Source organism: Montipora foliosa, chromosome 2 (assembly GCF_036669935.1).
Source record: "Montipora foliosa isolate CH-2021 chromosome 2, ASM3666993v2, whole genome shotgun sequence".
NCBI lineage: Eukaryota > Metazoa > Cnidaria > Anthozoa > Scleractinia > Acroporidae > Montipora > Montipora foliosa.
The window spans coordinates 34,238,068-34,266,044 of NC_090870.1; the positions used below are offsets into that span (position 1 = coordinate 34,238,068).

General features: G+C 38.5%; 1 protein-coding gene across 2 annotated transcripts; it reads right to left on the reverse strand.

Annotated features, from left to right (window-relative positions):
* Positions 1-26,572, reverse strand: LOC137992925 (E3 ubiquitin-protein ligase COP1-like). 2 transcript variants are annotated; one of them, XM_068838505.1, is made up of 23 exons: positions 26,281-26,572; positions 26,023-26,082; positions 23,606-23,703; positions 21,113-21,183; positions 18,896-18,959; positions 17,758-17,810; positions 16,371-16,439; positions 15,846-15,992; positions 14,141-14,217; positions 12,166-12,226; positions 11,097-11,211; positions 10,673-10,808; positions 9,707-9,767; positions 9,232-9,314; positions 7,674-7,782; positions 6,696-6,777; positions 5,797-5,913; positions 5,047-5,164; positions 4,559-4,683; positions 4,375-4,463; positions 2,029-2,088; positions 740-784; positions 1-585 (listed from the first exon to the last, which is right to left on the reverse strand). In XM_068838505.1, the coding sequence occupies exons 1-23, from the start codon at positions 26,412-26,414 to the stop codon at positions 568-570; spliced, it is 1,992 nt and encodes a 663-aa protein (XP_068694606.1). In that variant the 5' UTR covers positions 26,415-26,572; the 3' UTR covers positions 1-567. The 2 variants fall into 2 exon arrangements, with proteins under 2 accessions (XP_068694606.1, XP_068694607.1); XM_068838506.1 differs by having other exon boundaries at positions 18,896-18,953; positions 26,281-26,554.
* Between the last annotated feature and the right edge of the window lie 1,405 nt (positions 26,573-27,977).

Sequence of the window (27,977 nt, forward strand, 5' to 3'; positions counted from 1 at the left end):
GTGTATATAACGTGGTTGTACGAAGATACCTTTATTTCATTACAGTTACATTCACGAGGAAATAGATTATACACGAGTCTAAACGTTATTAAGCCTTGTAACGGACGAGCGTTAAGCAATAATTTGACAAAAAAAAATAAAAGGGTTTGCATCGTTAACACTGCGACATTGATAATGTTCATGCAAAGACGTTTGCATCAGTTCAAGATGCTTACTGTCACACTCAAATTAACTCGAAGATGCTTTCAAAGTAGGTACATCCAACTTCCGTCAATAAATTCTAATTTCGCTATTTCCGTTCGACCAAATCAGAGTCCATGGTAAGACGTTGCCGAAACAAAGAATTGAAACACAAAAGCCCTGAAGATGCAGAACCTGTGTTTCGGTCAAAATTGCTTGATTCCTCGGCGTCAGGAACGTTACTTAAATTTCGCACATTCAAATGAAATTGTGATTAGGGCATTAGATGTATACGGCAACAGCGTTCGCAATAGCACATCCAAGTTTCCTTTATCTTTACCACTCCAGTCATTATTATTTACACGTTTGCTCCTCAAAAAAGTAAACTCAAACCAGCTCCAAAACCTACAAAAGAATAGTGAATCACAAAGGGCCAAATAAGTATTGTGATAAAACGAAGACTCGAGGGACAACTACAAGCAGAAACAAAAAAAAGACACCAACGATGATGATGAAGACAGCATTAAAGATGATGACAAGAGGGAGGTCCCTAACTTACCTTTATGGTCCCTTGACTATTTGCAGCGACTACGACATTAGAACCCTGTCGAACACAAACCACAACGAGGTTATAACAGAGCAATCAAAAAACAAAATTTCTGATCCCAATTATTCCTTTCTTCTCCATTAACAAAATAAATGACAAAAACCCAATGTTTCACAGCACTTAAACAATCTCGATTTTAAGGCCTCAAAGCTCAGCAACTCTTTTCTGTTATTTTTGGTCCACTTTTATTGTGTGCAAATCAGCTCCATACCGACAATAAACATTCAACATTAGAGTAAATGACCCTAAAACTTTAATCAATGCAGGCTTCATTGCACCTTTTTCTTAAAACAGGTAAAGGTCCAGACCGCAGTTCGAATGTTTTCACACTACCTCTGTGGCAAAAAAAGAAGGAAAGGAAAGGAAAGGAAAGGACAGGAACTTTATTTAACGTGCCCATAACTCCAAAATACTTTTTTCGCTAAAATGAATCTTTGCAACTGTTCGAAACGCATCGCGGCAATTTTTTCCTTTTTCTAACAAATCCTGCCATTTTATAGGCTTCGAAAGTTGCGAAAATCCAAGCATCTTTTGTTCACGACTGAGTTAGAAGGGGAGTGGATCTATTCCTGTTTTTACGTCACAAACTGATTTACATTGCATTAACTCTTTGTAAAAATGCATGCAAAGTAGATTGTGACGTAAAAACAGGAATAGACCCACTCCCCTTCGGACTCGGTCGTGAACAAAAGATGCTTGGATTTTCGCAACTTTCGAAGCCTATAAAATGGCAGGATTTGTTAGAAAAAGGAAAAAATGACCGTAATGCGGCTCGAACAGGTGCAACGATTCATTTTAGCGAAAAAAATATTTTGGGGTTATGGGCACTTTAAGTGTCTAGTCGTTCTAGCGCTGGAGCACTAAAAGGGGACACTGTGAACCGACATCAACAATTAACGCAAATCAAGTCAAATGTTAATTTTTGAGAAGAGGCGAAAGCCGGAGTATCAGGAGAAAAACCTCTCGGTGCAGAGTAGAGAACCAACAAACTCAACCCCCATATGATACCGAGTCCGGGAATCGAACCCGGGCCACATTGGTGGGAGGCGAGTGCTCTCAGCACTGCGCCATCCCTGCACCCGATAATGAATTTCCCACGACCACGCACTGAGTACAACGTACTGTTCCCCGCAAATTGTGTAAGTAATAAAATCATATAACATTTTAAACTTTCAAAAAAATAAAATTAGTGGCGCCGGGATTTAACAACTTTAAAAGTCACAAGAATTGTTTAAACTCACAGTTCTCCAGCAAACTGCGCTAACAAATTCATTAGCGTCATCTTCTTTCTTGTCTTTTTCCTGCAGATTTAAAGGGCCAGAAAAGGATTAAATGTGAAAATCATTAATCAAGTAGTACCCCGTATCTAGTCCCATACACCTCATACCCCTTTTACAAACTCACAAAGTTGGCACGGCACTCCAAAGTCGTGGCATGGTACCAATATTTTAGATGTGCTTGGCACCCTTACAATTTCTGGCACGGGTGCCTAATATGCCTTCTGTTTGTTCTGTTTACACACGAAAAATTTACCGTGCCGTAACCGAAAAACATGGGTACGCTACCGAGATTTCGGAGTGCCATGCCAGATTTTTGTGCTAGTGTAAAGCGGGCTTCAGTGAAACAGGTGGAATCACGTATGACAAAGCATCACGGAGATATTGAATCCTGTACGTTAAAACCGCCTTCAAAGTGACTTCGATTGGGTGTTTGGACGAATTCTAACTTCAAAACACGACAAGCACCAAACCCGAGCTTACATAGCAAAAGAGAATGAACAGATAAATTGACCCATAATGCCAAGACAGTGGAGTATTTCTGCATTCATACCCTTGCTATGCATTCCTGACAATACTTTGACCAGTGTAATGTAATTGTCGATGCAAAACCGCTGTCTGCCACCCTTAACCAACAATTAATAAACTAGTTTACCTAAATGGTAGAAATGCTGTCAAGTGTAAGGGAGATGTTCAATTATGCTTGCGGTTTTTTAACGACGGTTCGTGAGTGGAATTAAAAGGCGAATTTAACACGTCTTGAGCAGGGACGGCACAAAACGTGGACCCCCAACCTGGACCCCCAACTGGACCTCCTTCTGGACCCCACTCGAGAGAAGAAAGAAATTTCAGTGACGTCATCAAATTCTAAAATAAAAATCGCAAGGTCTTCTGAATTTTTATCTAAAGAAGGTTGACGATGACCAGAAGTAACTCTTTTTTCAAGGTGTCTCGTTTCGAAAATACAGCATTTTGAATTTTCCGAATTGTCACCTTGCGTGACAACATTATACAAAACTATGCGGTTGAAATAAAGTCTATCCCTACGAATGTCAGCAGTTTGAGCCTTTCAAGTATATTAGGAGATGTGCACATACACGTATTTTATCTCCTGAGCGAAAAGTAAGCGCTTTTATCGCAAAGTGAACTCCAGATGTTTTTCGTTGATTACAGGCCGCCATATTGGTGGACCACGTGGAGTCTCCATACAAGGTGGTTAAAAAAATTGTTTCCTGCAACATTCCAAGTTCTTGGCCTTTTTCACTGAACGATTTCGAATTAATTTTTTTGTTGCGTGACAGTGAACCTATCTATAATTTAAGGATGAAAAACTGAGCACGGTCTGATGATCATACCGCGCATAAACACAATTCCTTGCGCCTTTGGGGCTCATTTGTTGAAATTCAAGCACGCTTCAAACAGACCTGTTTATTTTCGTGATTTATGCACGTGCTGCGGGCCTATTTGCCACCACGGACTTATACTCACTCAGGCGCGCATGGAGTAAATGGGAACAGATGACGTTTTTCATCTAATCCAAGCAAGTCTTGGGTTCTGAGTAGTCATTCTGTGAGGCTGTCAGTGATTAAAAGAGGGCAATTTCGGGAGTTACACAGCTGTACGTCCATGTGGTCATTACGATGCAGCTGTGGAGTAGATCTTAAAGATTCGCCAGAGGTGATGTTAAAGACACACACACACACACGATTTTATCATGTCATGATTTGGAGAAAGATTATTTCATTATAAGTCAAAGGTAAAGCTTGGACGCAAATGACTGTACAGTCAAAGTGAGAGAATGAAATCTGTCCTTCTCAAACCAACCAGCAAAGGTACAGATACCAGCATTATCGATCTCAGCAAAATGTACCAGCAGTGATTCAACCAAATAGCGCTTGGGACAGTAGTCCTATCCGTATAAAACACTGAATACGGCTGAAGGCTATTTCTTGTAATTTTTACATAAGAACAAATACGCTAGTGCGTTCTGTTCTCCATAGCACAAGACTGGACAATTCCCTGTTACAGTGTTGCTCATAAATCAATTTCATTTAAAATAATTACCGTCCTTCTACGTGCATCCTCTGTTAATTTGCTATAACATAACTGACACTTCCGGAGAAGGTTTTTATTTCAGTACTACTTGGAAAATAACATCAAAGAAAGAATCGCGCAAGAAGTGGGACTCAAGCTCCCCATCTGTACAGTTTACAATTAGTTTCCAACTTGATGCCTTCTAGTTCTTCGTCAATCTCGCATTTTTCACTATTTTTTAAGAGATGAACCACGGTTGAGTTGTTAGGAACTTACCAAAACACTTCTCACAGTGTCAAATTTGAACGTGAGTAGCTGTTTAGACAGACCCTTGTAGTACAAATAAAGGGAGTTGTTTTCACTTCCTGCAAGAAAAATAAGATGCCAGGTTTTCACCAAATCATAGTACCTTCAGTAAAAAGCGAACAAAACGTTTTGGAGTAAGAAAAGGTATTCCTACCACAGGCGACATAATCTCCATTAGAGGCTAGTCCAACAAAGTTCTTTTCGTTGATATGGCCTTTGAAAGTTCTTAGACAATGTGGCTTGCTGATGTTCCACAGTTTCAACTGACTGTCGGTTGATCTGTAAAACGAAAATAAATTAATAATCAACAGACGAGACTAACTTTGTAGATTTCGTTCGGCGCCGATACTGCATTTAGTGCATGATACCAAATCGTGAATTAAACAGATAAAATAATCATTGCCGTGGGATCTAGCAACACGAAAAAACAATAAGTTCCCGGGATACTTAATCGGCTTCGAAAAGGTAAGCTGTTTTTCTCTTTTGTCACATTTAAAAAATCCCAAACAGGAGTCGAATCTATGACCTTCCAATTACCACTTCCGTTCGGATACTATACCCCTGGGTATCTGTCATACAAGCTTCAAGATAACATAGAAGATACAGCACGACATATTTAGTCAACGCTGATGGCTAACTTACGCAGATACAATTTCTTCCGTGTTGATAAATTTCGTGTAGGACACTGCCTTTCTGTGACCTTTAAAAACTGTTATGGGCACTGTTGTGTTCCGTAGGTCATAATAATGGACGCAGTGATCTGTTGACAAACACAAATAATTTAGCTTGTCCCACAGAGGATTGTGATCGGTGTATTCTTGCATATAGCTTAGAAAAGACACGGAAGCACACCGCAAAAACGAAAACATTTGAAATAATGTGATCTAGACAAGCACGCTCTTTTAAACAACTTTACTGTTTGTTTCCACAAAATAAAAACACTTAAAATTGGGTGGTAAAAGACCGACCCAAGAATGGCAGTAAGACTAGCAGTGACAAAATCAACAACAAAAACTACAATGTTTTGTTGCTGGGGTTTATAGTTTTACATTGCTACATTGAATGATCAATTTCTCAGACAACCAAAAGTAACGCTGTTCGTATTCCTTCTAAGCGGCATCTGCATGTTGGCATGCATTTGCTTAGGTATGATTGGCTTCTTGGATTGCCGTTGTATGCTGTGAATGGCCAAAGATCAATCACTCCAAATAAGCTGAGGGGCCGCGCACCATTCACAGGCCAGGAAACCAAGCACACAAAATGTAACTACCTTATTTTCCAATTGTTTAACACGCACCCACTTTTGACATTACGTAATCACCCCGAAGGCAGCACCCAGAAAATCAAACGGTTTGCTTATTTACGTCAAGTTTGTACTGCTCAAATTCATACCTGCTGATCCAAAAGACAAGTGATATCTACTCTCCGGATTAAATTTAACGCAACACACATTAGCCTTGGCTTCCAAACAAGCCACGGAGTGTTCCATATCTGTTGACCACAGCTTAACTGAAACGAAAAATGAGGCCTATTTATGAACTAGATGAAGGACAAGCTTCTTATTGTTTCGAGATTTTTTCCTTGGTTCCTCCAGGGACGAAGTCGGAATAAAATGCTGTATGATACTAAAAATGCGATTCCCATATATCAAAACTCAAACAACGCAGTCTCAAGTAAAGTCGTAATAAGATTGCGACATTTTTTGCGTTACGATTTAATTTTCTGGAGACTGCTTCTGTGGCTCTTAGTGTCGCCGACGTTAACGTTCATAGTGAAAAGAACGTTTGGCTGTGTTGCACGCGGTAGCCCTCGGAAAACGAAACTCGTCACAGTGCTCCTTTTTAAGTCGGTGGAGAAAACCACCTTAACAAAAGTTGTCCCCTGCGCAAACTGTCGGTGCCATGTTAATCACACTTCGACTTATTTTTCACTTCTGCGAGCTTTTGTTTTTCTTCCTGTAGAGACTTTTCATAATGAATCTAACTTTTTACTAGATAAGTACCACACGTCAATCACCATTACACTACCAAGTTGCTTTCTCAGGCAACAACTCTTTACTTTAGATTATCTAAACGTAGCGTCCACATAATAGTATCGTATCGTAAAAAAATTTGATCATAACTAAGGCTTTAAATGAAAACCAAACAAACCCCAATGCCAACCTTTAACTCTGATCGTTCTGTAAGCTTAATTTCTAGATTTGACTATAGTTATCTGAGTGAGTTGAACTCTCAACTTCGCTTGCTCTAAGTTGAAACGAGCATAGCTTTTTCGGTTGAACTTTCTCATACCTTTTGCATCATCGGATCCAGAAGCAAGTAGTTTCGGGTCCACGTGATTAAAATCCACGCTCCAACACCTTTTCTCGTGTTCCTGCAAAAACACCAGAAGGGAAAGATTAAATTATTCGGTTATAAGAAGAGTACATTGTTTTTGCATATCCGTAAATCCTACCTCTGACAATTCAGAAAGGATTGAAATGCATGAACACTAACTATTTCTAGATGAATTAAAAATGTGCAATATATTGGAATGAGTAAATGGGTGCCTCCAGAATAGGGATTCCCTGAATCCAGATAGAAGTGGAATTTGGGAGGTTGCTTTTTCGTTCGATTTGAACAAATTCTAAAATACAACCCAGAGTAAGCGTCACGTTCGGAAACTGCACCTGCTATAGTCACAATGATAACAGGCAAGTGCTCTTAATACTGAAATTTCTCGATAAAATGGAATAACAATGCTCGTAAAGAAGTTCTATTAAAGACCTTCCGATCGCTTGTTCAAGATAGACATTTGTAAGAGCTTAGTCAATTAAACTTATGTCAGCGGTCAAGCGTCATGTATACTGCTAGCTAGTGAAGAGGGTCGCATCATAAAGGAAATAGTGAATTTCAGGTCCTTAAAATTATTGGGAGGCAAAGTCGGTACCCATTTTTCACCTGAGTGAAAAGAGAGTGTGGAGCTAAATTTCTTGTCTAAGGAAACAACAGTGTGACAGAGCTAGGGCTTGAGCCAGCGACCCCAGAGGAAGGAGTCTGACCCGCGAACCACTACACCACCAAGCCTCTGGAGAAAATGAGGGAAGGGATTGTCTATGGCTGACGACTCGACGACAGTCGGAAAAATCCGACTCTCCGAACATGAGCCGAAACCTATGACTTTCGGAAAAGTAATTCGGCTGCTCTACCTCCCAGCTACAGAAGAATCGTCGGGCATTATACAAGTATTGCTTGGCTCTGAGAAACTTCACGGACTTTCCGTGATATTACCTGAAAGGACCTGGTTTTTGATCCTGTGAAAGCATCCCAAAGTGTTACAGTGCCTTCGTAGTCACTACTGGCCAGTAAACCTTTGTGGTAAGAACTCCAACAAATAGAACTATAGCAAAAAAGAAATAAACACGCGTCTCGCTTAAGGAAATCGAAAGGCCCAAAGCATGCCCGAATTTGCTACAAAATAATGTGCATGATCCCTGATTGTGGCACACGTTCTCCACGTGGTATGGGCCATTTCTGCAAATTCCGAGTTGCTGTTCAAGAGCATTATTACGTGCACTTGCAAGTTAAGTACTAAACATTGCCGTTATTTGAGGAATGATACATCAGCCTTTACCTCATAAACTAACAAATAAGAGAGTTGTACTATTTCCACGCAAAGGTCCTCGTGGGGAAAAAAACGTGACCAAGCCCTATAGACGACTGCGTGGGAGGCTATATCATTTGGCCTACAATGACGTTTCCCATTTTCATCTGGCATTTATGTCCAGGATTTCAAGTTATGTTATGCACACTCTTCTTGATAAACGCCACCACGTAACCCATTAAAACTAAGCGGTAACTACGTAAGTATTATTCTTAAGGGTTTTGTAACTGTCCACACGTATCCGGATATTTTTTAAAACGCAACCTTTTCCTTCCGGATTCAAAAATATTCCCATCCACACGCACCGTATTCAAATCGACTTTGCCCGTCCAAACGTATCCGGAAGGTATCCGGATCCACTCTAGTACTCAGGACTCTTCAAGGAAACAGAGGTAACAGAGCATGCGCCATAAAGAAATAATATTGCCCTCAGCAGCCATCTTGAGAGTTGATTTCACGGTAAGGTACTGGACTCGAGCTTGTTACGTCATAGAGATTAACAAAATAAACCGTAGCCGGAAAGAAAAAGTTGCGGATTCGGAAATATCCGGATACGCGTGGATGCGGCCTTAAAGTCGATTTACAAGGTACGATTTTTGTCGCATGCAACAAGCTTACGACAGGCCTACGACATGACTAACGATTGGCGTGTACGTCAGAAAAATGTCGTAGCATATTAAACCATGTTTTAAAATGACAATCGTAAGTCATGTTGTAGGCCTGTCTCATGGACAACGGCTTACGACAGGCTCACGACATGATTTACGATTGTTGTGTACGTCAGAAAAAATGTCGTAGCATTTTAAAACACGTTTTAAAACGCTGCGACAATCGCAAGTCATGTCGTAGGCCTGTCGTGAGCTTGTCGCATGCGACAAAAATCGTAGCGTGTAAATCGGCCCTTAGAGGGGGGACATTAATGTAATGTTCGGAGCGACTTCAAAATTCCCCGCCACTATTGTCTTCCTAAAGCGTCATCGTTTGAAGAACAAGGCACATCTACCCCTATGCAAGTTAGCGACCCGGTTTTCCAGAGTTTAGGGTAAAGTTTATGGTCTCCATAAATTTCTAGACAAAAGTGATGTTAAACTTGAGGACAAGGGTGAGAAGAAACTTCGTCATGCTTATCAAAATCAGCCTGCATATCTTCCACTTGAAGTCCTGGCCATGTCTGTTCCATCTCACCTAATTTTTGAATTGCAGACCATTTCATTGACAGGACAGTGAATATCCACAACATCTCTAATTACTGTGCCATATTCAAAAACCTGAAGGCCACAAAGAGAATCAATACATGAACCACTTTCATAAAGAAAACTTGATACTTTACGTCTTTTAAATTAAAGAAACATAAAAATATAGTATCAAACCAGTTGATAAAGGTAAACTGACCACCGTATTGAGATTTAGAAGCTGACATTTTGACTACGAATCAGCTCTGACACAGAGCCACTGTCACTTTTACATCGCTAAATGAGCTCGAGCGATTAGAACGAAATACCTGAGTGTTTGAGACCTTTTCTATGCTATTTTAAAATTCTACAAAGTTAATGTCTATTTTTGAGAAGAAAAAGAAAATTTAGTATCTGTGGCAATGATCTATTCTCCCTACTCCTCTAAACAAAATTTTAGCAATATACTAGTGGATGTTAATTTGTACCTTTATCTTCTTCGTAACACCAGCAATTGCAAAGTAGTCAAAGTCACGGTCAAATTCAATACTGTAACGAGACAAGGTAAAAACAAATTTAGATCAGCTCTCAGTTGTGTTTTCCAAAGGAGCGTAAAATTGTTTTTTTCCCTCATCAGTCATAAGCCCTAGAACAATAAAGCTGCGGCATTTTTAGCATTACAGATTAATTTCTGGCGCCGTCCACATGTATCCGGATATTTTGAATCCGCAACTTTTTCTTTCCGGATTCAAAAATATTTCCATCCACACGTAGCGTATTCAAATCGAATTCACCCGTCCAAACGTATCCGGATTCACTCTAGTGCCCAAGACTCCTCGAGGAAACAGAGACAACAGAGCATGCGCCATGAAGCCCTCGGTAGCCATCTTGAGAATTGATTTCACGGCAAGGAACTGGGCTCGATCTTGTTACGTCATCCGGATAAAAACAAATATCCGGATTTGGCGTCCAAAAGGTTCCGGATTCATATCGGATTAAGAAATATCCACTCAGGAGAGCGTATTCAAAAAGTTCCGGATTCGCCAGCGAATTCGCCGGATACGCGTGGACGAAAGGCGTACCGGAAAAAAAAAAGTGGCGGATTCAAAAATACCCGGATACGTGTGGACAGGGCCTTAGACTTAGTGTTGCTGCTGATCTAGAGAAAATTTGGATGCGTTGCACGCGGTAGCCCTCGGAAAACTATGTAAACAATATTTCTTTCAACATTTGCTCCAAGAGCAAGTGTGCTCATCGAGAGAGCTTACGCAAAATACAACTTGAGCCTTGATATTTACAGTTTACAACAATTGTAAGTAGGAATGAGGAATGGATAGAGTTGAAATTTGGTTGAGTTAAGTCACATATCTTCCTTACTAGAGACTGGGTCAAAATTGATTTCTTAAATTATTCCTCTCAGCAATTTTTTAAGAAGTCCTTTCAAACTAACTAACCTTGATACAATACTCGATCCGTTGTATATATCACTGGCATAACTAAGTGTTGCTAAGCAGCGGAAACCACTAAACTTGGTAAACTTTGCAAGACTATCAGTAAAATAATCCAATGCATCTGAAGTTCTAGCATCACCTAGCAAAAAATAAAGATCATGAGAGATTCATCAAATTAGTATCACTGGCTCAAATTTGGCTTGTTGCAGCATCAATCTATATCAGTGAAGTAATGCTACTGGTACATGTAAGCATCACAGATGCCAAGTATAAGGTTGAATGTTGTGAAACAGCAGTAGCGAGGGTGTTGGCTTTCACCAATAAAGCCTTGGTTGAACGCAAATTATAGAGGTTAACGTTGACATTTGAGTCAATCTTATTCTAAGCTGTTCCGAAAAATTGTTTCATAAACTCTAAAAAGACTAACTTGGCAAGTCTCCCTGTCTAATGGAAAAGTAGCATCTTTCAAGGTCATCAAAGTGTTGATGAATCCGTTTTCTTCTTGAAGCCAGACTAGTGCTGCACAACAGATGCTTAGCTCCCTGAGGTAATAAGCAAAGGAAATTCAGTGACCTGTCTGAACACCAAGAGCCTTAGATTTTGTTGTTGAATACGATGAAATTAAATCCTGGTCATGCCCATGCTTGCATCATGCAAGTGAGGAATTTTTAAAAAAAGGAAAGAAAACAACAATAGGATCTCCGTCAAGTGAAGCTATGATCCTCGCAGTTATGAACGCAATTTTAGCAATTGCGTAGAGATGCCTGAAGAAGTCAGGACTTCAACGGGGTAGTTTAAACCCGTGACCTCGCAATACCGGTGCGACGTTCTAACCAACTGAGTTATGAAGCCACTAACGTTGGGAGCTGGTCAATTGTGGGTTCTAATGTTCCCGTGATTAATGAATCAACGAATGAAATGATATATAAAATGAATCATATGTTGAACTGCGGATATGAAATCAAGTGAAGCTATGATTCGGGGTTCAAACCCCGTTGAGGTCCTGAAATTTTCAGGCTTCTCTAAGCAATTGCCAAAAATGCGTTCATAACTGCGAGGATTACAGTTTCACTCGATTTCATATCCGCAGTTCAATATATGATTCATTTCATATATGATTTCATTGTTGTTTAATTGGATCTCCCTTTGCAATAAAATGTGCAAAGGTCGTCACGGAATGTTCATGCAAGGAAGATCTCAATTGTTCCTAAACTGTGAGCTGTTGACGAGAAGTGGGGATGAAGTCCCCGATTTTACAATCATGTGGTCCACCTGGCTAGCTTGGAAAATGTAGCTTGACATCCCTCCGAGAAAATTAAACGAACTATAACAGTATATAACAGCCGTAAAGATGGCCGTTTGTTGAACACTGGAAACTTCACTTTGAATTAGAGATACATGATCACGTATTACTTTGCAAAATTAATTACATTAATTTACAGTAAAGCACTGTTAACCCTACACATTTGCAGAAGCTCTCACAGGCAAGTACTCACATGTTGGCTACCATTAAAGCCATCTTGAGCCGCTTCTGTTTGATCACAGGAGTCTTCATGGCTAAAAACATACACAAAATAACAAAAAAATGATTCTGTTAGTACATACAACACACGTATAGTGCCGTTTGCTCATCCTCAGTGTAAAAACCTGTGACTTGAGTGACAAAAAAAAAAAAAGAGAAAAAAACGCTTGAAAACATAACCTATCTAACCCTAACACAAGAACACGAAACAAAACAAGGGTCACCGGTTTAACACCGAGGATAATCCAGATTAGCAGAGCATTCTTCACCTCTGAACGGTCCAATTGAAACAAAATGGTTTCCCATCGTTTATGTTAGAGGGAATTTGTTGATGAAAGAGTGACAAAACGATTAATTATAGCGGAGCGCGCGCGGAGGACCATGGGTAAGAAAATACGGTAACCCTTCTGTACGTCCACTCCTCCATGTATGCCAATGTGAAACTGTGGTTCAACCAGCGTTTATTAGCGGCAACATCTTTGATATAGGACATTTACGTTATGGTTAATTGACACCTGTCAAAACAAGGTATCCGGTGACCAGTATCACGTGACCATATCGCGGGATCAAGTTTAAGTAATGATCCGTGTAAGATGGATAGCAATTTCCTTTGTTATGCGGCAACGGGGCTTTCCCCACATAGGAATGTTATCATTTTTACACAGAGAATGCATAAACCTACAGGAAAGCCGTTAACGCAATAAAATTCATTTACAGCCCACTTTGAAAGGGTGTTTTTTTGTGTTAAAAGATTTTGACCAATCACAAGAGTTGAAAACAAAAGCCAAGAAACGTTTACAATTTTACATGTTCCCCACATACGATTTCTGTGGAATTCATTTAAACTGAGACCAGATGAAAGATGGAAGACGGTTGGAAAGTAAGGATGAATATAATACTGCTTTTATGAAGTTTTGTTAACTTTTGCTGTTTAAGCCAATCAGACGTAAGTACAGACAATAGAAAAGTTATCACCTTTTTGCATACCAATTGAATTCCAACATGTTCGTTGCCGTTGTTGCTATCGTTCTTATGTGGACCGTTTCTTAAAGCTCATTGAGGTCCGCTGTTTTTTCTTTAAAAATTTGGTTTTATCAACGGAGTTGATAATGTAAATTGACCACCGTACAGAGATTCTGAAAGCTGACGTTGCGAGCGTTAGCCCTTCGTCAGAGCGAATCCGTGACGAAGGGCTAACGCTTGAAACGTCAGCCTTCAGAATCTGTGTACGGTGGTCAATTTACATTATCAACCCTACTGATAAAACGAAATTTTTGTATACTACTTCCCCACCGACGCAGCACCACAGTTTTTTCCCCCTTCATTCATTGTTTATTCTTTAAGTTAACTGCGGACCAGGTACTGGTTTTCCATTGTATCGCAGGTTCAAGTCAGGTTAAGTTATTGTAAGAATAAATCACACGGGAGCCCCGCTTTTAGGCTTGGCTAAATCTATATATTAACACTTTGTTATCATTGATTTCGGTATGCCTACAAAAGCATACTCCCTCAATAAAAATGGTGAGCTTTTCAAGATGTTGTTGAAACTTTGGTGGATCAATGTAAGAAAGGGGCTCTTTATGTTTCTAACGGATGTGATGCTTAACTTTTAATCCCTGCATCAAAAATAAAAACCGGGGAAATAGTTTTTCAATAATTATAACTAAACATTGTAGCTTAAAGAACAGCCCTTAGAGTTTGCCTATTGCAGTTCATTAACAAACTGCGCTCACATCATGTCATATGAAGTAATTCTCCAGCTCCTTTCCACTTCATTTGTCACAGGATTTCTCGAAGTAATAAAATTAGTTGATTCACAGGAAAATCTGTTCCTAATATTCGTAGGACCACTGGCTAACCACAAACATAAACATCAAAATGAAAAAGCTATAAATCACACTTCGCTCTGACACATGTTGTTTGCTTACTGTACATGTAAATTTTGTTACCTAGTTGAAGGTTCCACATCGGACCCCACTGAAAGTGGTGCAGTTTTTGCTGTAGGTGTGGTTGGCACAGCATGATCCTCAAAAATCAAAACAAGTAATATTATATTTGATTGGAACAAAGCTGCATAAATCTATCCATGTGCACTTTAGGCAGTGGAAGATTTCATAGAACTATTAATTTCTTTCTAAAACTTGAAAGCTCAAATAATCTTAATTTAAAAATCTTATTTAGCGGAGTACAGTTGGAAGGAAAAAGCTATCATAAGTGTGCAAATCCAGGGATGTCGCTAAGCGCTGGCTGCCAGTGAAAATCGCCGCTTGAGAAAGGGGTGATCGCTGGACTCAATTTTGGCCGTCAATCAAGTTTAAGAGTCATTCGATGTGTTCGCAAAAAAATTGAATATCTGTTATTAGTATAAATACACAGGTGATTATACAAAATCGCGCGCTCTCATTGGCTAGCTATCTCGGATTATCAGCCGATAATCACCTCGACGGACAAAATGGCTGCCAGTAGTCGTTTTGCCACTGTAAGTGAAGATGATTTCGCGTTGAAATGTTCTTTTTTTCCTCGTTTTTGAAATAATCACCTGTGTATTTATACTAATACAATTATTCGCCTCAGGCTCAGTGATTATCGGTGAATATTCACCGATAATCACTTCGCCTTTGGCGAATAATTGTTAAGTATACGGAATTAGTATGTGTAATCAAATGGCGACGAGTGAAATTAGGAAATAATTTCACTTGCGTTTTGTCAAAATTCTGATAATTTCCCTCGCCTAAAGGCTCGGAAATAATTTCACGCGCGTTTTGTCAAAATTCTCATAATATCAGAATTTTGACAAAACGCAAGTGAAATTATTTCCTAATTTCACGAGAAAACCATTTGATTACCTTTTCATGTCGTGGGTGACAAATTACGCTCACAACCGTAATTGTTTTTAGTGGTTTATTGTATCGAAAACCGAGAACATTATTAAGAATACAATTTTCGTTTAAAGCATACATTTTTGCTAAAGTTCGTAATTTTCTGAGTTTCTTCACAAAAAATACCTTTCGAATTTTTCGTGCCTGTTCATAATGTTTCAAAATTAAGGCAACTGTCAAATCTTTCTCAAATGATTGGCGTAAAATCGCTCGAGTACTTTATCCAACTGCTCGGGAAGAATCATCTCCAGGTTTTTCCTCAAGGCTATTTTCGTCACACCACTTCTCAAAAACTCTCACCCAGTTAATTGTGCTCTTTCACGTATTTAAATTTTCTGCCGCTTCTTTTAATTTCGTAACTTCTTCAATGGTCACTGTCTTAAATTTAGACGCCATCTTGGCTCTGATCGAGATACAAGAGATGTTACCATGGCAATTTTGTAATTTCACATGTGAAATTATAAATTAACGCTGAAATTTCGCGCCAAAATTAAGGAGTAATTTGTCACCCATGATATTATCAGTAGAATTTATTGATACTGGAAATGAACTAAAAGCATTGTTTTAAGTACTGTTGTACGTGTGTTCTTTTTCCCCGTATTCGCCACCTTGAAGAATGCCAGGTGTTGCGAGACACTGGGAACAATCTTGTTATTCTTAGCTACATCCTGGCAAATCCCTCTCCCATCATTCCAACATCTTGCCATTGACAATACCCCTGATAATTAAATTCTTAACTAATAATAGACCAAACAAACAAGAACATGACACATACCACATCGCTAACCAAGAGACGCTCAGCTCCAGGCAATGTCAAAGGAACTGGCAAAGGATACTGTCGATTATGAGATGCTATCATTTCCTTGACTCTTTTCATGTCTTCATCGATGAGCTTAACTTCTCTTGTTAGCTGATCTAGTTGCTTCAGAAAAATTAAAGGGGATAAAAAAAAACAATATTCCCAGAAAATACCTTTTCACCAGTTGGGTTCATATGATACATGTAATCATGTTCCTTTGACAAATTTTATTTTTCAAATAAATATATACATGATGCTGATGATGAAAATGAGGACGATGACACTGTGAAGAAATACACGAACACTTCCTCTCATAATGAGGAACTTAAGCAACAGGACGGCAGAATGCCGAAAAAATGTCGCGTAAGATTGGGAATGTATGTCTCGCGCGACATTTTTTCGTCACTCTGTCGTCCTGAGTCTTCCAGCCGTCCTGTTGCGTAAGATCCCTATTATCCCTATTACCAGCATTGACACTGTACAAGTACACTGTGCACCCACCTCTTGTTTGTGACGTTTAACTTGTGAAAGAAAATCCTTTAGAAGCTCATGCTGTACAGCTTGGCTATCCTATTGATTAAATTATGTAAAAAACATCTATACACTTTCATGTACAGCAGCTGTAAATAGCAATAGCTAAAACTAATATAAGTAGAGTTAGAGGAAGACTTACTGAAGAGTCCTTAGTTGTGCAAAATGAAAAGTCCCCTGTAAGAGACTGCATTTTCATGACATTACAGTGAGTGTGTACATGTTTATGGTCAGAAACAAAAAGATGGACACAAAATCATGTTGCCTGTGTACCCACTGTAGAACTGCTAAATTAAGAAACACTAAACGTGGCTGCCAGGTCCACAGGTTGAAAACCATCATATCAATAAAATAATAACATACATAATTTATCTCTTAGTTCCCAGCTTGTAAATTAATGAACATTCTTTCAATGCCCCCTTCCCTTTTCTATGACCCCATCCTCACAAGACTCCAGTAAATTACCAACCAAGAAAAGTCAGATACAATTACTGTACAAGGAAATACATATAGAAGCCTTCCCAGAGGTCACCAAACCCATTAATTGCTGGTAACACAGGACTTTCTAAAGAATGACAAGTGACTTGAATGCCATGCTCATGTCTGGGCATACAAATACAGTGCAAAGGATGTTAGAGACATGACCGTTAGGAAAAAGATGTACAGCTGTAATGACCATTAGGTATATGTACTGTGAGCACACTAACGTCACAGAGTTTTGAGGCAAAAAGGCTGCTTAAAAGACAAAAGTGACAGTCATTTACATTACAAGGAAGGAATATGTTTTTGCAAACGTTGGCCGTGTAGCACTTATATTTGAACAGACTTAACTGATTGGAGTGTAATGTGAAGTGCTAGATTTCTACCCCATATGAAGCATGTGAGCGTTAGCCCTATTAATGGAAATGGGCCCACACAAGGACAGTTAAGTCTGTTCAAATATAAGTGCTACACAGCCAACGTTTGCAAAAATGTAATCCTTCCTTCTACTCGTACATGTTCAATGCATTGCCGTGACTTTAACATCTTCAGTTCCCACGCCCTGCTCCCGTCTGACCTTGTACCTCAGTCCGTAGAGCAGCTGTGATCTAACCCGAAGGTCATGGGTTCAATTCCCACCCTGGTCAGAGTTTTTCTCTGTCCTTGTGTGGGCCCATTCCATTAGTAGGGCTAACGTTCACATGGTTCATATGGGGTAGACACCTAGCACTTCACATTACATTATTCAGTTGAGTCATTTACATTAGTTAAGTTTGACATGAAACAAAAGATGAGACAAGGGGACATTGCTATCCCCAATGGAAGCCGGCCTCCTTATAGCATAGAGATACCATATACATGTACTGGTGTCACTTACTGCTTCAAGCTGTTGCTTCTTCTGTGTCAATATGTCCAGCAAGTAATTAACATCTGAAAAAAAAAAAATTATTGTAGTTGTGGTAAAAAAAAATTAAATTGCCCTTTTTCAAAACATTTTGTGCTTCGCTCAACACGAAATTCTTGGGAGAGAGAAAAAAATACAAAAACGGACCATTTCCATGGTAATGGTGCATACTGTAAAATCCCGACCGAAAACCAAGCAGAGTGCTCCATTTTGCCTGAGAATTGCTTGCCATATAATAAATGTAGGTACTTATGATTTAAAACTTCACAAAATGCATGTACTCACTGTAAAGCTTGTCAAATTTTATGAACTCTAAAAACAACACTACATACATACATAGCTTTATTTGTTAATGCAGGTTGGTAAAAGTACACTGTACACTGTATATGAAATCATATTAGGGCTGCATTTGATGATTAAGAAGGGTTGCATTTGATAATTTAGACGAAATGCAAAGGGTCCTTTGTCAAAACAACAAAACCAGTGCAAACTTTCACAGACATGTGCATGCTCATGCCAAGGTGGTTTTCAATAATTATAGAATTTTAATTTTAAAATAATGTGGCTCCTCCACTTATACAAATGAGACAATGAACGACAATAACAAGTCTTCGTGCATAAGAGTGTTCATGCTTTAGAGCAACACTGTTCGATCTTCAAGACTAGTCATTTCCCTTTTAAGTTTTGGGTTTATGGACCATTCAAGACAGCTACAGTAACTGGTTAGGTAAGGATAAAAGTGAACAGTTATTCGTTTATCATTTCAACACTAACTTTGAAATAACACTGATGTAAAACTGAGCCAATTGTTTCCTAAAGCTTTACTCAATTATTTGTTAAGAGCCTTCAGATTATTCTGTTGAATCTGTTCACCAATCGTTTAACACCTCAAGCCATTTGAACCAGGGACTACCAGGAAAAAATTAAACGCGTGGTCAGAGCGGGTCTTGAACCTGGGATCACCGGATTTCAAGGCAAGCGCACTAACCACTGGGCCACACTGCCTCCTAGTAGCCATAAGTTTTAGACCCCTTTGATGATGAAGCATTAGTATACACCTTCCAGCTGTGCAAGGTTACAAATAATGTTTTCGCAAAGTATGTACATGTACCTGCTAAATCCCAATCAATTTCCCCTGATAAAATTTCCTGAAGTCCATTTACTGAAACCTGCAACTTTCAAAACAAGACTCTTGTAAGTTTTGGGTTTCTATATACAAAGAAACTGGAGTTTCCATAATTTTCAAGGGTAAAGCTTGACGTTTCCCCTGGGGCCAGTAGATTGGAGCCTCAGGTTAGTACTAGTCTAACCGTTGCTTAAGAGGTACCAAAACCTATACAGTCTGGAGGTTTCCATCATGGTATTTAATGCTGGTTAGCACTAACCATGCTTTGAGCAACCCAAGCCAGATGTTTACCACGCCATGAAGGTTGATGACCTTATAATCACAGGTTAACTCATCATTAATTCATGAACCTAACACCCTATCAAGACACTGATAAAACATCACAAAGTCGTGTATGACCTTTACTCTTTATAAAGAATAGTAATGAGGCCCAGTTTGTTTTTTAAACATCACTGAAACAATAACAAGATGAGCAAGGCTGACATTAGCGCTGCCTAGCATTCCTGCAGAACTAACATCATGATAATTTTCTTGAAAGAATTAGTCTCCACACATTTTTTGGCAATGAGCCTGGACTCTAGTTAAACCACTTTCATAACATACCCTACAGGTAGGCTTGAAATTTAAAAAAAAGATGCAACAAGGAATGAAAATTATTTAGCCGCAAGAAATAGTACAGTGTAGCAAATTAAAATTGCATCATTTGTAAAAGGAGGGACAATCATTGTGATGAAGTTGTACAAAATGGGAGCCCACAATACGTATGTGTAAAAAACTGCTGAAAATGGTGAATGATCGAGGGAGTGGATTGTGGTTCAACCACATCACAATTTTGCTCCATACATGTATCTCCAAAAAGTTCCAGCAAAATGCCGATTACTAACCCCTTTATGTTAACGGTGAAAGTTGGTCGCAAATTGGCGACTCGTCCAGATATCTTAATAGCAAGGGGAAAAAATTCAGTCATAAATGCGCCTGTAATGGTCGCAATTTTCAAATACCCATGTAAATACATTGAACGGCCCTAATTACTAGTTCTATAAATTGTTTAAATTTCCACATAATCAACGTATACATGTTTATGCATAATATGGCCAAAATTTTCCGCATAATCTTTAATTTTTTTCCACATCCTATCAGAAGCCCTGGGACAGGGGTTTTCTCACCCTGAACTTGGAGTGATGCACCGTCCATGCTTACAAACCACCTTATAGAAGAAAAGGAATTACATGCACTTCAGAAAGCTGCCAAAACCTGAAACTACTCGTACATGTAGTTACTTTTTTTTTGAAGGAATTTTTTACACCCTTCACAATGTACATGTATTACTGTTGTCGTTGATTCATCTTGACTCATAAGTTGTCAAAGAGTCTTCTTTCAGCCTGTCTCCAGAATTACTTTAGTTCTAAAAGCAAACCGATTCTGCTGGCAAGGAAAGGACTAGATCAACTTTGTCAAAATTGTTTCAAATTCACTTGAATCTCTTTCTACCTCTTTTCATTTATTTTGTTTCCTATCCTACTTTCAGATGAAATGCAACGTTTCTTCCAAGGACACTGCATCATACCTGATGTACACACGCACACACAAGTATCAAGACCATTGTATGACTTAATGAGCAACTTCACAAGGTACAGTGCACAGATCGAGTTTTAAACCCATACTTTAGGGCAAAACAAAATGCTAAATGAAAACAATTTGTAGTTCTTATACAAAAAAGCAACATGAAGGCAGCACATCATCCACTTTTATCCAGAGGTCAATTCCAAAATGGTGACAAAATATTCAGACAGTTAAAAATTACTTCTCTGTAAGTTGACAACCACCGAACCACCAAACGTTTCTAGGGTACCTGTACCCTCGAAACGTTTGGTTCTCATTTAAACGTCTTGGGCACAAATTTGAACTTTCATTTTATGTTCATCCGAATTATTGCGCTGCACAGTTTCTTCAAATTTTGGTTACACCAAGCCCCTAGCTTTCATTTTGGTGTACTAACACAGTCAACAGATCTCATCAAAATTCATTCAACAGCTATTATCAAACAGCTTTCATCAAGCCAGCCTGTTTTTACCCTGTTTTACACAAGGTATAGTTTCAATCAGTAAGTGAATTTATTTTCTATCCAAACTTTGCCACCATTATGGTACTGAAAAAGAATAGCTACACCAATATTCTAAATTATTACACCTGTTAATGTACCTGTGATTCAGGGGCCATTTTTCCTCTCTTTTGACCTGATCTTTCTTTGACTTTTTGTACAAGTTCATTCACTGCAGCCATACAAAATAATGACACTTGGCTTTATTACTGCAACCTAACATACAAAGTCTAGCCAAAGCCATGAGCATCTACACATAGCTGTCACTGTACTGCATCTGTTGCTACAAAGACATTCAAAGCTGGTCATAAAGTTTCTCATTTTACACACTTGTGTGGGCAGGTTTATAATCATGACTTTTTTGCATTTGATTGCCATTGAGTTTGCAGAAACATCACCCCACAAAGCCATTAATAAACATCCCTGGGCCACAATAAAATAAACCATCCAATTCAAAACAGTAACACCCACTTCAAACATCTGCTGTTTAACACTCTGGCATTATTCGTATGTTAAACAGCTTACTAAACCAAGAATTGTCACATTTACAAGCGATGACATTGCATGAACCGAAAATGGAATTCAAGTTCAAGACAAAATAAAAAGGTCATATATTATATACATGACCATCACAAGTACGGGTATTAGTAGAATTGTTCATATTTTTTGTATATTTCAAGAAATATAATAATATATAATGCACAGTTTCCGCAAAAAAAATTTTGGAGGTTATACACAAAAGAATGAAAAACGGATTAACGAATTTGACCAGCTCTTGTCATCCCATTACTCAAAACAAAGGCTTGTACATGTATATTGAGTATTAATTGAAGTGAATGCAATAATATTTTTATTGGAAAAATGAAAACTTTATGATAATATTATGTCCTCTCCTTCTTTCCTTTCTACCTTTAATTTTTCAAAATTATAAACTACCTGTATTCCATTCACATCTCAAAAGCAAAATTATATATATATATATATATCTTGAAAATGAAACCCATAAATGCCACCTACAAAATCAATAGTGTTAAGACATCACATGCATTTGTTTGATTATAGAACTTACATGTAGTATATAGCATAGCCTGCCTCAACCAGCTTTGCTACTTACAGGCCAGTCTCCCTTCTTCTTACAACATGATAAAATTCAAAAAGAGTTTCTTGCTCTAACTCATACTAGCATTATATAGAGGATATTACATGGCCGCGGTGGATACAAATTTTATCTTTGAGTGCTGAGAGTAAAGATACTTTCAGCACAAGAAGATAAAATTTGTATCCCCAAGCGGCCATGTAATGTTCTTTTTATTATATAGATATTGATGAAATGTCAAGATTTAAAACAACTTGTTTGCTTTTCTTATGTAACACGAAACATGAAAGTTACGCAAATCAAATCATGGTAATGTAAAATTTTGAAATAAAAATGTTGATGTTGTAGAGAAAAATTATATTACTACGTTGTACCAATTTGCGTCCATCCTTGAAGCGTGACAAATTTTGCGGGAAGCTTTACTTTTCAAACATTAATTGATGGTTTTTCCAGTGTCACTTTTGAACAATTTAAATGTTGGCAGTTATGTTGTGAAATTGACCACGTATATGATGGCATACCAGCATGTTTTGTTCACGTGCTCTTCAAGTTTTCAGGTTTTCCATGAGAGCGGAGATATTTGTGAATCTGCCTAGGCGTCTAGAAGAGTTATAACCATCTATCTCCCATGAGTTTCCAAAGACACAAAGAATGGAATCTGGTATACTTTACCAAGAGGAGATACGTGATTCAGCAACTACAAGAAAAAATACATGAAACCGAAGTGAAACTAGAAAGATCAAGGAGGAAATATTTTTGTGTCTAAGTGGATTCTACGGACACATGCTCTTCCATGTTTCAAGGATCATTTGAAATCTTGATCTTAAGCGACTCGTGGACAGTAATTTACCTCATTCCAAACTTGTTAACTTTGAAAATTTTGTCTCCATTGCAAAACAAGCAGAGACGTTATTAGGGAGGTCATGCAAAACCCGAACGCTCACACAAAAAACCTGAAAACTTTGAGAGCACCTGAATAAAACATGCTGGTATGCCATCAAAAACATTGTCAATTTCACAACATAACCACCAACACTTCATTAGTCAAAATTTATACATAACCGAACAAACCGTTAACGATAAAACTTTGTGCAAAATTCGTCTCGCTTCAAGGATGGAAGCAAATGGTAGTATTAAAAACGCAAAGGTATCTTACAATGAAGAGGAAGCTCACATTTTATTGGCTAATTGTGTTCATTACCAAGACGACACTGATATTCTCACTGCCCCACGGTGAATATAATTTTGATTTTTTTTAGTAAAAGGAAAAATCCTGGTATTTCATCAGCATCTAATAATAAAGCGTATTTACTGCTTGAAACTTGGCCGGGGTTTGATAAAAAAAATACATTGCAAATACATTGACAGTGATGCATACAGATGGTGCATTTGCCGTCTTGAATTCAAAGCCCTTAAATAAAAAATAAAAAAAGGGAAAAAAGCTGGTGCTGCAGATGTATCAATTTTTTCGAATTATTTTCAGGGAAAATATACTTACAGAGAAAATTAGGGAATATCTGATCAGGCTTGTCTATGATGTAGTTACACTTGGGACAGCGGTTGCTTTCCTCCAGACTTCGTGTGATGCACTGATAGCTGAGAAAAAAAAATGGAACAAGTATAAAGTTAACAACAACAACAACAACAAAGCAGTTGTTTAGCAATACATGCAATTCTAGCTACAGAACTTGGTTGAAGTTCCCCCCAGGACATTACATGATTGGGTGGATGAGTTGACAAGTCCTGGCTCTTTCCCACGTCTTATCCCTCCACCATTATAGAGTTGGGCAAGTACAAAACACAGAGGTCACAGGTCACAGGTCATTGTTTTACCAATACAGAAGAAGAAAGAGAAGAAGGCTAACATGAGACCTCAAGAGAAAAAAGGGCCAGATATCCACAGTTCCCTGAGACTTGAGTAGATAGCTAAGAAGTGCTGGACAAATCAAGTTTTGAAAATACTTGAGGATGTTGTTTAAAGACTTAATGTACACGTAAAGAGGTTATTGTTTTCCATATGCTTGAGCACTGAAGTTGCCCCAAGAAATACATGTAATCTTTAAAAAGGGAGTTGATACCTTTAGATTAAAGAGATTCTCTAGGTTTAGAATCAGCACAGAGTTAAAATGAAGGGGTGGCAGGTTCAACCTTGTACCTACTTGTGAAAAACATCCTGACAAAATGTACATGCAAGCTCAATAAATGCATTTAATGCATTTATTGAGCTTACATATACTTTTAAGGTTATTATAATAGCTATGTCAGCTTCAGTAAGTCAGTTTCAGCGGTTAAATGTCCGTCGTTGGATGTAGGCCTTCCCCCTTGTACTCCGCTGGTCTACAGGTACATTTTGCACAACACGGTGCCAGTGTTTTACAAAACTATCGAAGTCATCCCTCCATCTCATCCTTGGTCTTCCTTGGTTCCTTGTGTATCCCCTGGGCGTCCAGAACGAAACGTGGGTTGTCCACCGGATGTCTGTTCTTCTAGCCACATGACCAGCCCAATTGCATTTGAGTTTACTTATCGTAATAAAATTTATGTAATCTACATGTAGTTTTAGACAAAGAACCCAAGCTCAAGAGACCATAATAAAATAAATAGGGAAAAGAGGAGATTGTAGTAAAGTTGCCTCAACATGGACAATGGGAGATAGTCTGTCTGTGACAGAAGATTGCCTTCCATGCTCCATTTGTCAATTTCTATTAATAATGCATTTATCTAAATTAGCTAAAGGAACTACCAACATCAAATAAAGTATATACAGTCCGACCTCTATTAAGCGGCCACCCTCGGGACTTGGGAAAATGGGCTGCTTAATGGAGGTTGGCTGCTTATTAGAGGTACAATATACAGGCCTTCTGATATTACACGATGGTGCGATTTCGCACAATGGACCTCAAATCGCATCTGATCGAACAATTCACGAAAATTCACATCATTCACAAAGGAATGCACAAAATTCATAAAATAAAACGTAAATCAACAAGTTTCTTAGGAGTTCCTGCATAAATAAACATGATTTTATTGACTCTATATAGCAAAATGCTTTTAAAAATTGAACATATATGAAGATAAATCCAAAATTCATTGTAACAGAACATCAAGTGCATTTCCAGCCCATGCATAGTTCTAGTTCCAACAGAGAGGGCACGTAGTTCAATAATCTGCAGCGGGCTGCACTTTTGACGTCATTGATTCAATATGACGAAGTTTCTTTCCAAATTTAGTGAACAGCAGCCTGTTATGGTGAATTATGCGTGTGGTTTTAACCAATCAGAAACGGGGAAATATTTTGAATGAATAATAATCAGCATAATGGCACGGAGGACAACAATGACAACAAGAAAGCTGTCATGTTGGATGAGAGAGAAACCACTTACCAAAGTGAAGATGCAAGTAACTTCTTTAGTTTTAAGACTTTCATGATCATTATTTCATATATTTTGTACAATGTATCAAGTGGATTATCAGTTCTATCAATTTCTCTTTGTACTGCATTAGTTTTATGTGTAATCATGTACATTTGCATGTTGTATACGATTACGTTACCAACATGAGCAATGTTGACAATGTTGAATGTCCTGGGAAAATGTGATGTATTAGGGGAGGCAATGCAGTCATTTGTACCTCGTCAACATGATGGCGTAGTAAAAATAAAATATAGAGAGGAATTGAGATCTCGTTATGCTAAATGGAATGGGAATGGCAGTTAAGATTTTTGATTCTCATGCAAGAGATGAATATGGTAGAACCCATCCCCAAGGTACATGTGTACTATTAGAAGTACCATCCAATTAGGGCTTAGTACAGTATTTCCAGGCTATGATCCTTAGCAGTACACGTGTGGCCAAAGCCCGACTTACGATCCTAGATCGTCTTGTTTAGTTTATGGACAGATATAGTAATCCTTACCAGAATGTATGTCCACATTTCGTCATAAAGGCCTCATCGATGGTGTCAAAACATATCGGACTGTTAAGGCAAAATACAGACATTCATGTGAGGAATTTTGGTTGAATTTGATCACAAAATATGTAAGCTTTAATACCTTAAATCAAGAAAGTTCTTCCCTTATTTATTAAAAGTGATGAATGTACAGCCGCTCGGTTCTCTAGCACAGTTGACAGTTGTTTACCAGCAACACAAATGACATCGAGAACCTGCACTTACCAAACAAAATCACTGTTTTTGTCGCTAAAGGAATTCATAATACCGCCATAGACCGGAGGATGAGGTCTCTTCCGGCGACGTCCCCCTCTAGTCTGGCTGGACGACGTTGAATTTGACGACGACAGCTGCGACATTTTACCTCAAATCTTACAGCGCCGAATAAAGTGACGTTAATACTAAAGCTCAGCTGGCATTTGCATTCGAAAAACGACTACGGCAAGCATCAGGACACCTCCACCGCATGACAAAGAAAAAATTTAACATTATACTCCGAGCAATTTATTTTATATCCACTGCGCATGTGCACATTGGTCCCGGGATATTCGTGGTGGATACGTTATGTACTTGGAATGAATCAGATCCCTCTTTATACGCAATGGGTTCTGGGATCGCCAGGGGCAAAACTTAAGAAAATGTATGGCGGAAACGTAAAATAAAGTTGGAGAAAGATCAACGCCTTTTTCAAAACAGTTTTATCAGAAATAGATTTGGGCAATGTTGATACATGTGTCGATACAAGTGCAAGTTTTTGTTTTAATAACCGTGTCTTGCTCGGATTGACCTTGCTCGCGTGAGGATCAGGGGCACCCAACGAGAATATACTTCAAAACCACTTAAACATAACATTGTTAAACATATTTTAGTATTTAAACGGTAGATATAGGCATATGTTTAACCCCTAACAATTTTTCATCTGTTCGGCTTTCCCAACTGAAAGTCTAGTGATCCAAAAATTATAGGGATCAAAACTTAAGGTTAAGGTTGGTTCAAGTGTTATTTTTGAAGAATTGGTCATAAGCAGATCTAAGCATTCTCTTTGCATACCGAGTCACCTTTAATGAAGCCGATAAAAATTATCTTCCAAAGTAAAACGTCAGAAATTTATGGGTCTATTTTCTTGAGCAAAATATTTTGATAAGGATTTTTCTGGCTTCTGGAGAAGTTGTGCATAATTTTCACAAGAAAATTAAGGACCTAAAGACTTGGATCCAAAGGGAGTTAAGAGCGGCTTATTGGGGATATGTTGAGACCATTATTACCTCTCCGGTGGATGAGCAGGACAAAGATTTTCGTGGCATGGAGCGTTTCTGGTTTTTCATAAAGCATAAAAGAATGGACTGCACCTAGTCTCACCCGAAGTTCAAAGCTGATATTCAGAGGCTCTGTAACCTCGTACAAAATTATTTGAACAGACCTTTGTACTCATCGAAACCTTGAACTGGTCACAATTAATAACTCTAGTCCACCACAAAACATCAAAGTTATTCCTGGGTGAGTAAAATCTTAATATTCCAACGTGAGGAAGAATCTTTTGCTTTTCTGGGTACCTTCCATCGTTGTTACAACCCCACATAGCACGATGATCGGTACTCGGCATATTTCCAATATTATTTGATCAAGTAAAGGTATGATCGTCACAGTTAGGAACGCAATTTTAGCAACTGCGTAGAGAAATCTGAAAAATTCAGGACTTCAACGGAGTTTGAACCCGTGACATCGCGATACCGGTGCGACGTTCTAAGCCACTGACGTTGGGAGCTGGTCACTTGTGGGTTCTCATGTTCCCGTGAGGAATGAATCAATGAACGAAATGAAAAAATGAAATGAATCATATACTGAACTGCGGATATGAAATCAAGTAAAGCTTTTGCGGAAATCTCAAGGAAAATCTCCGCGGTCCGCGGTTTCAACAAAAA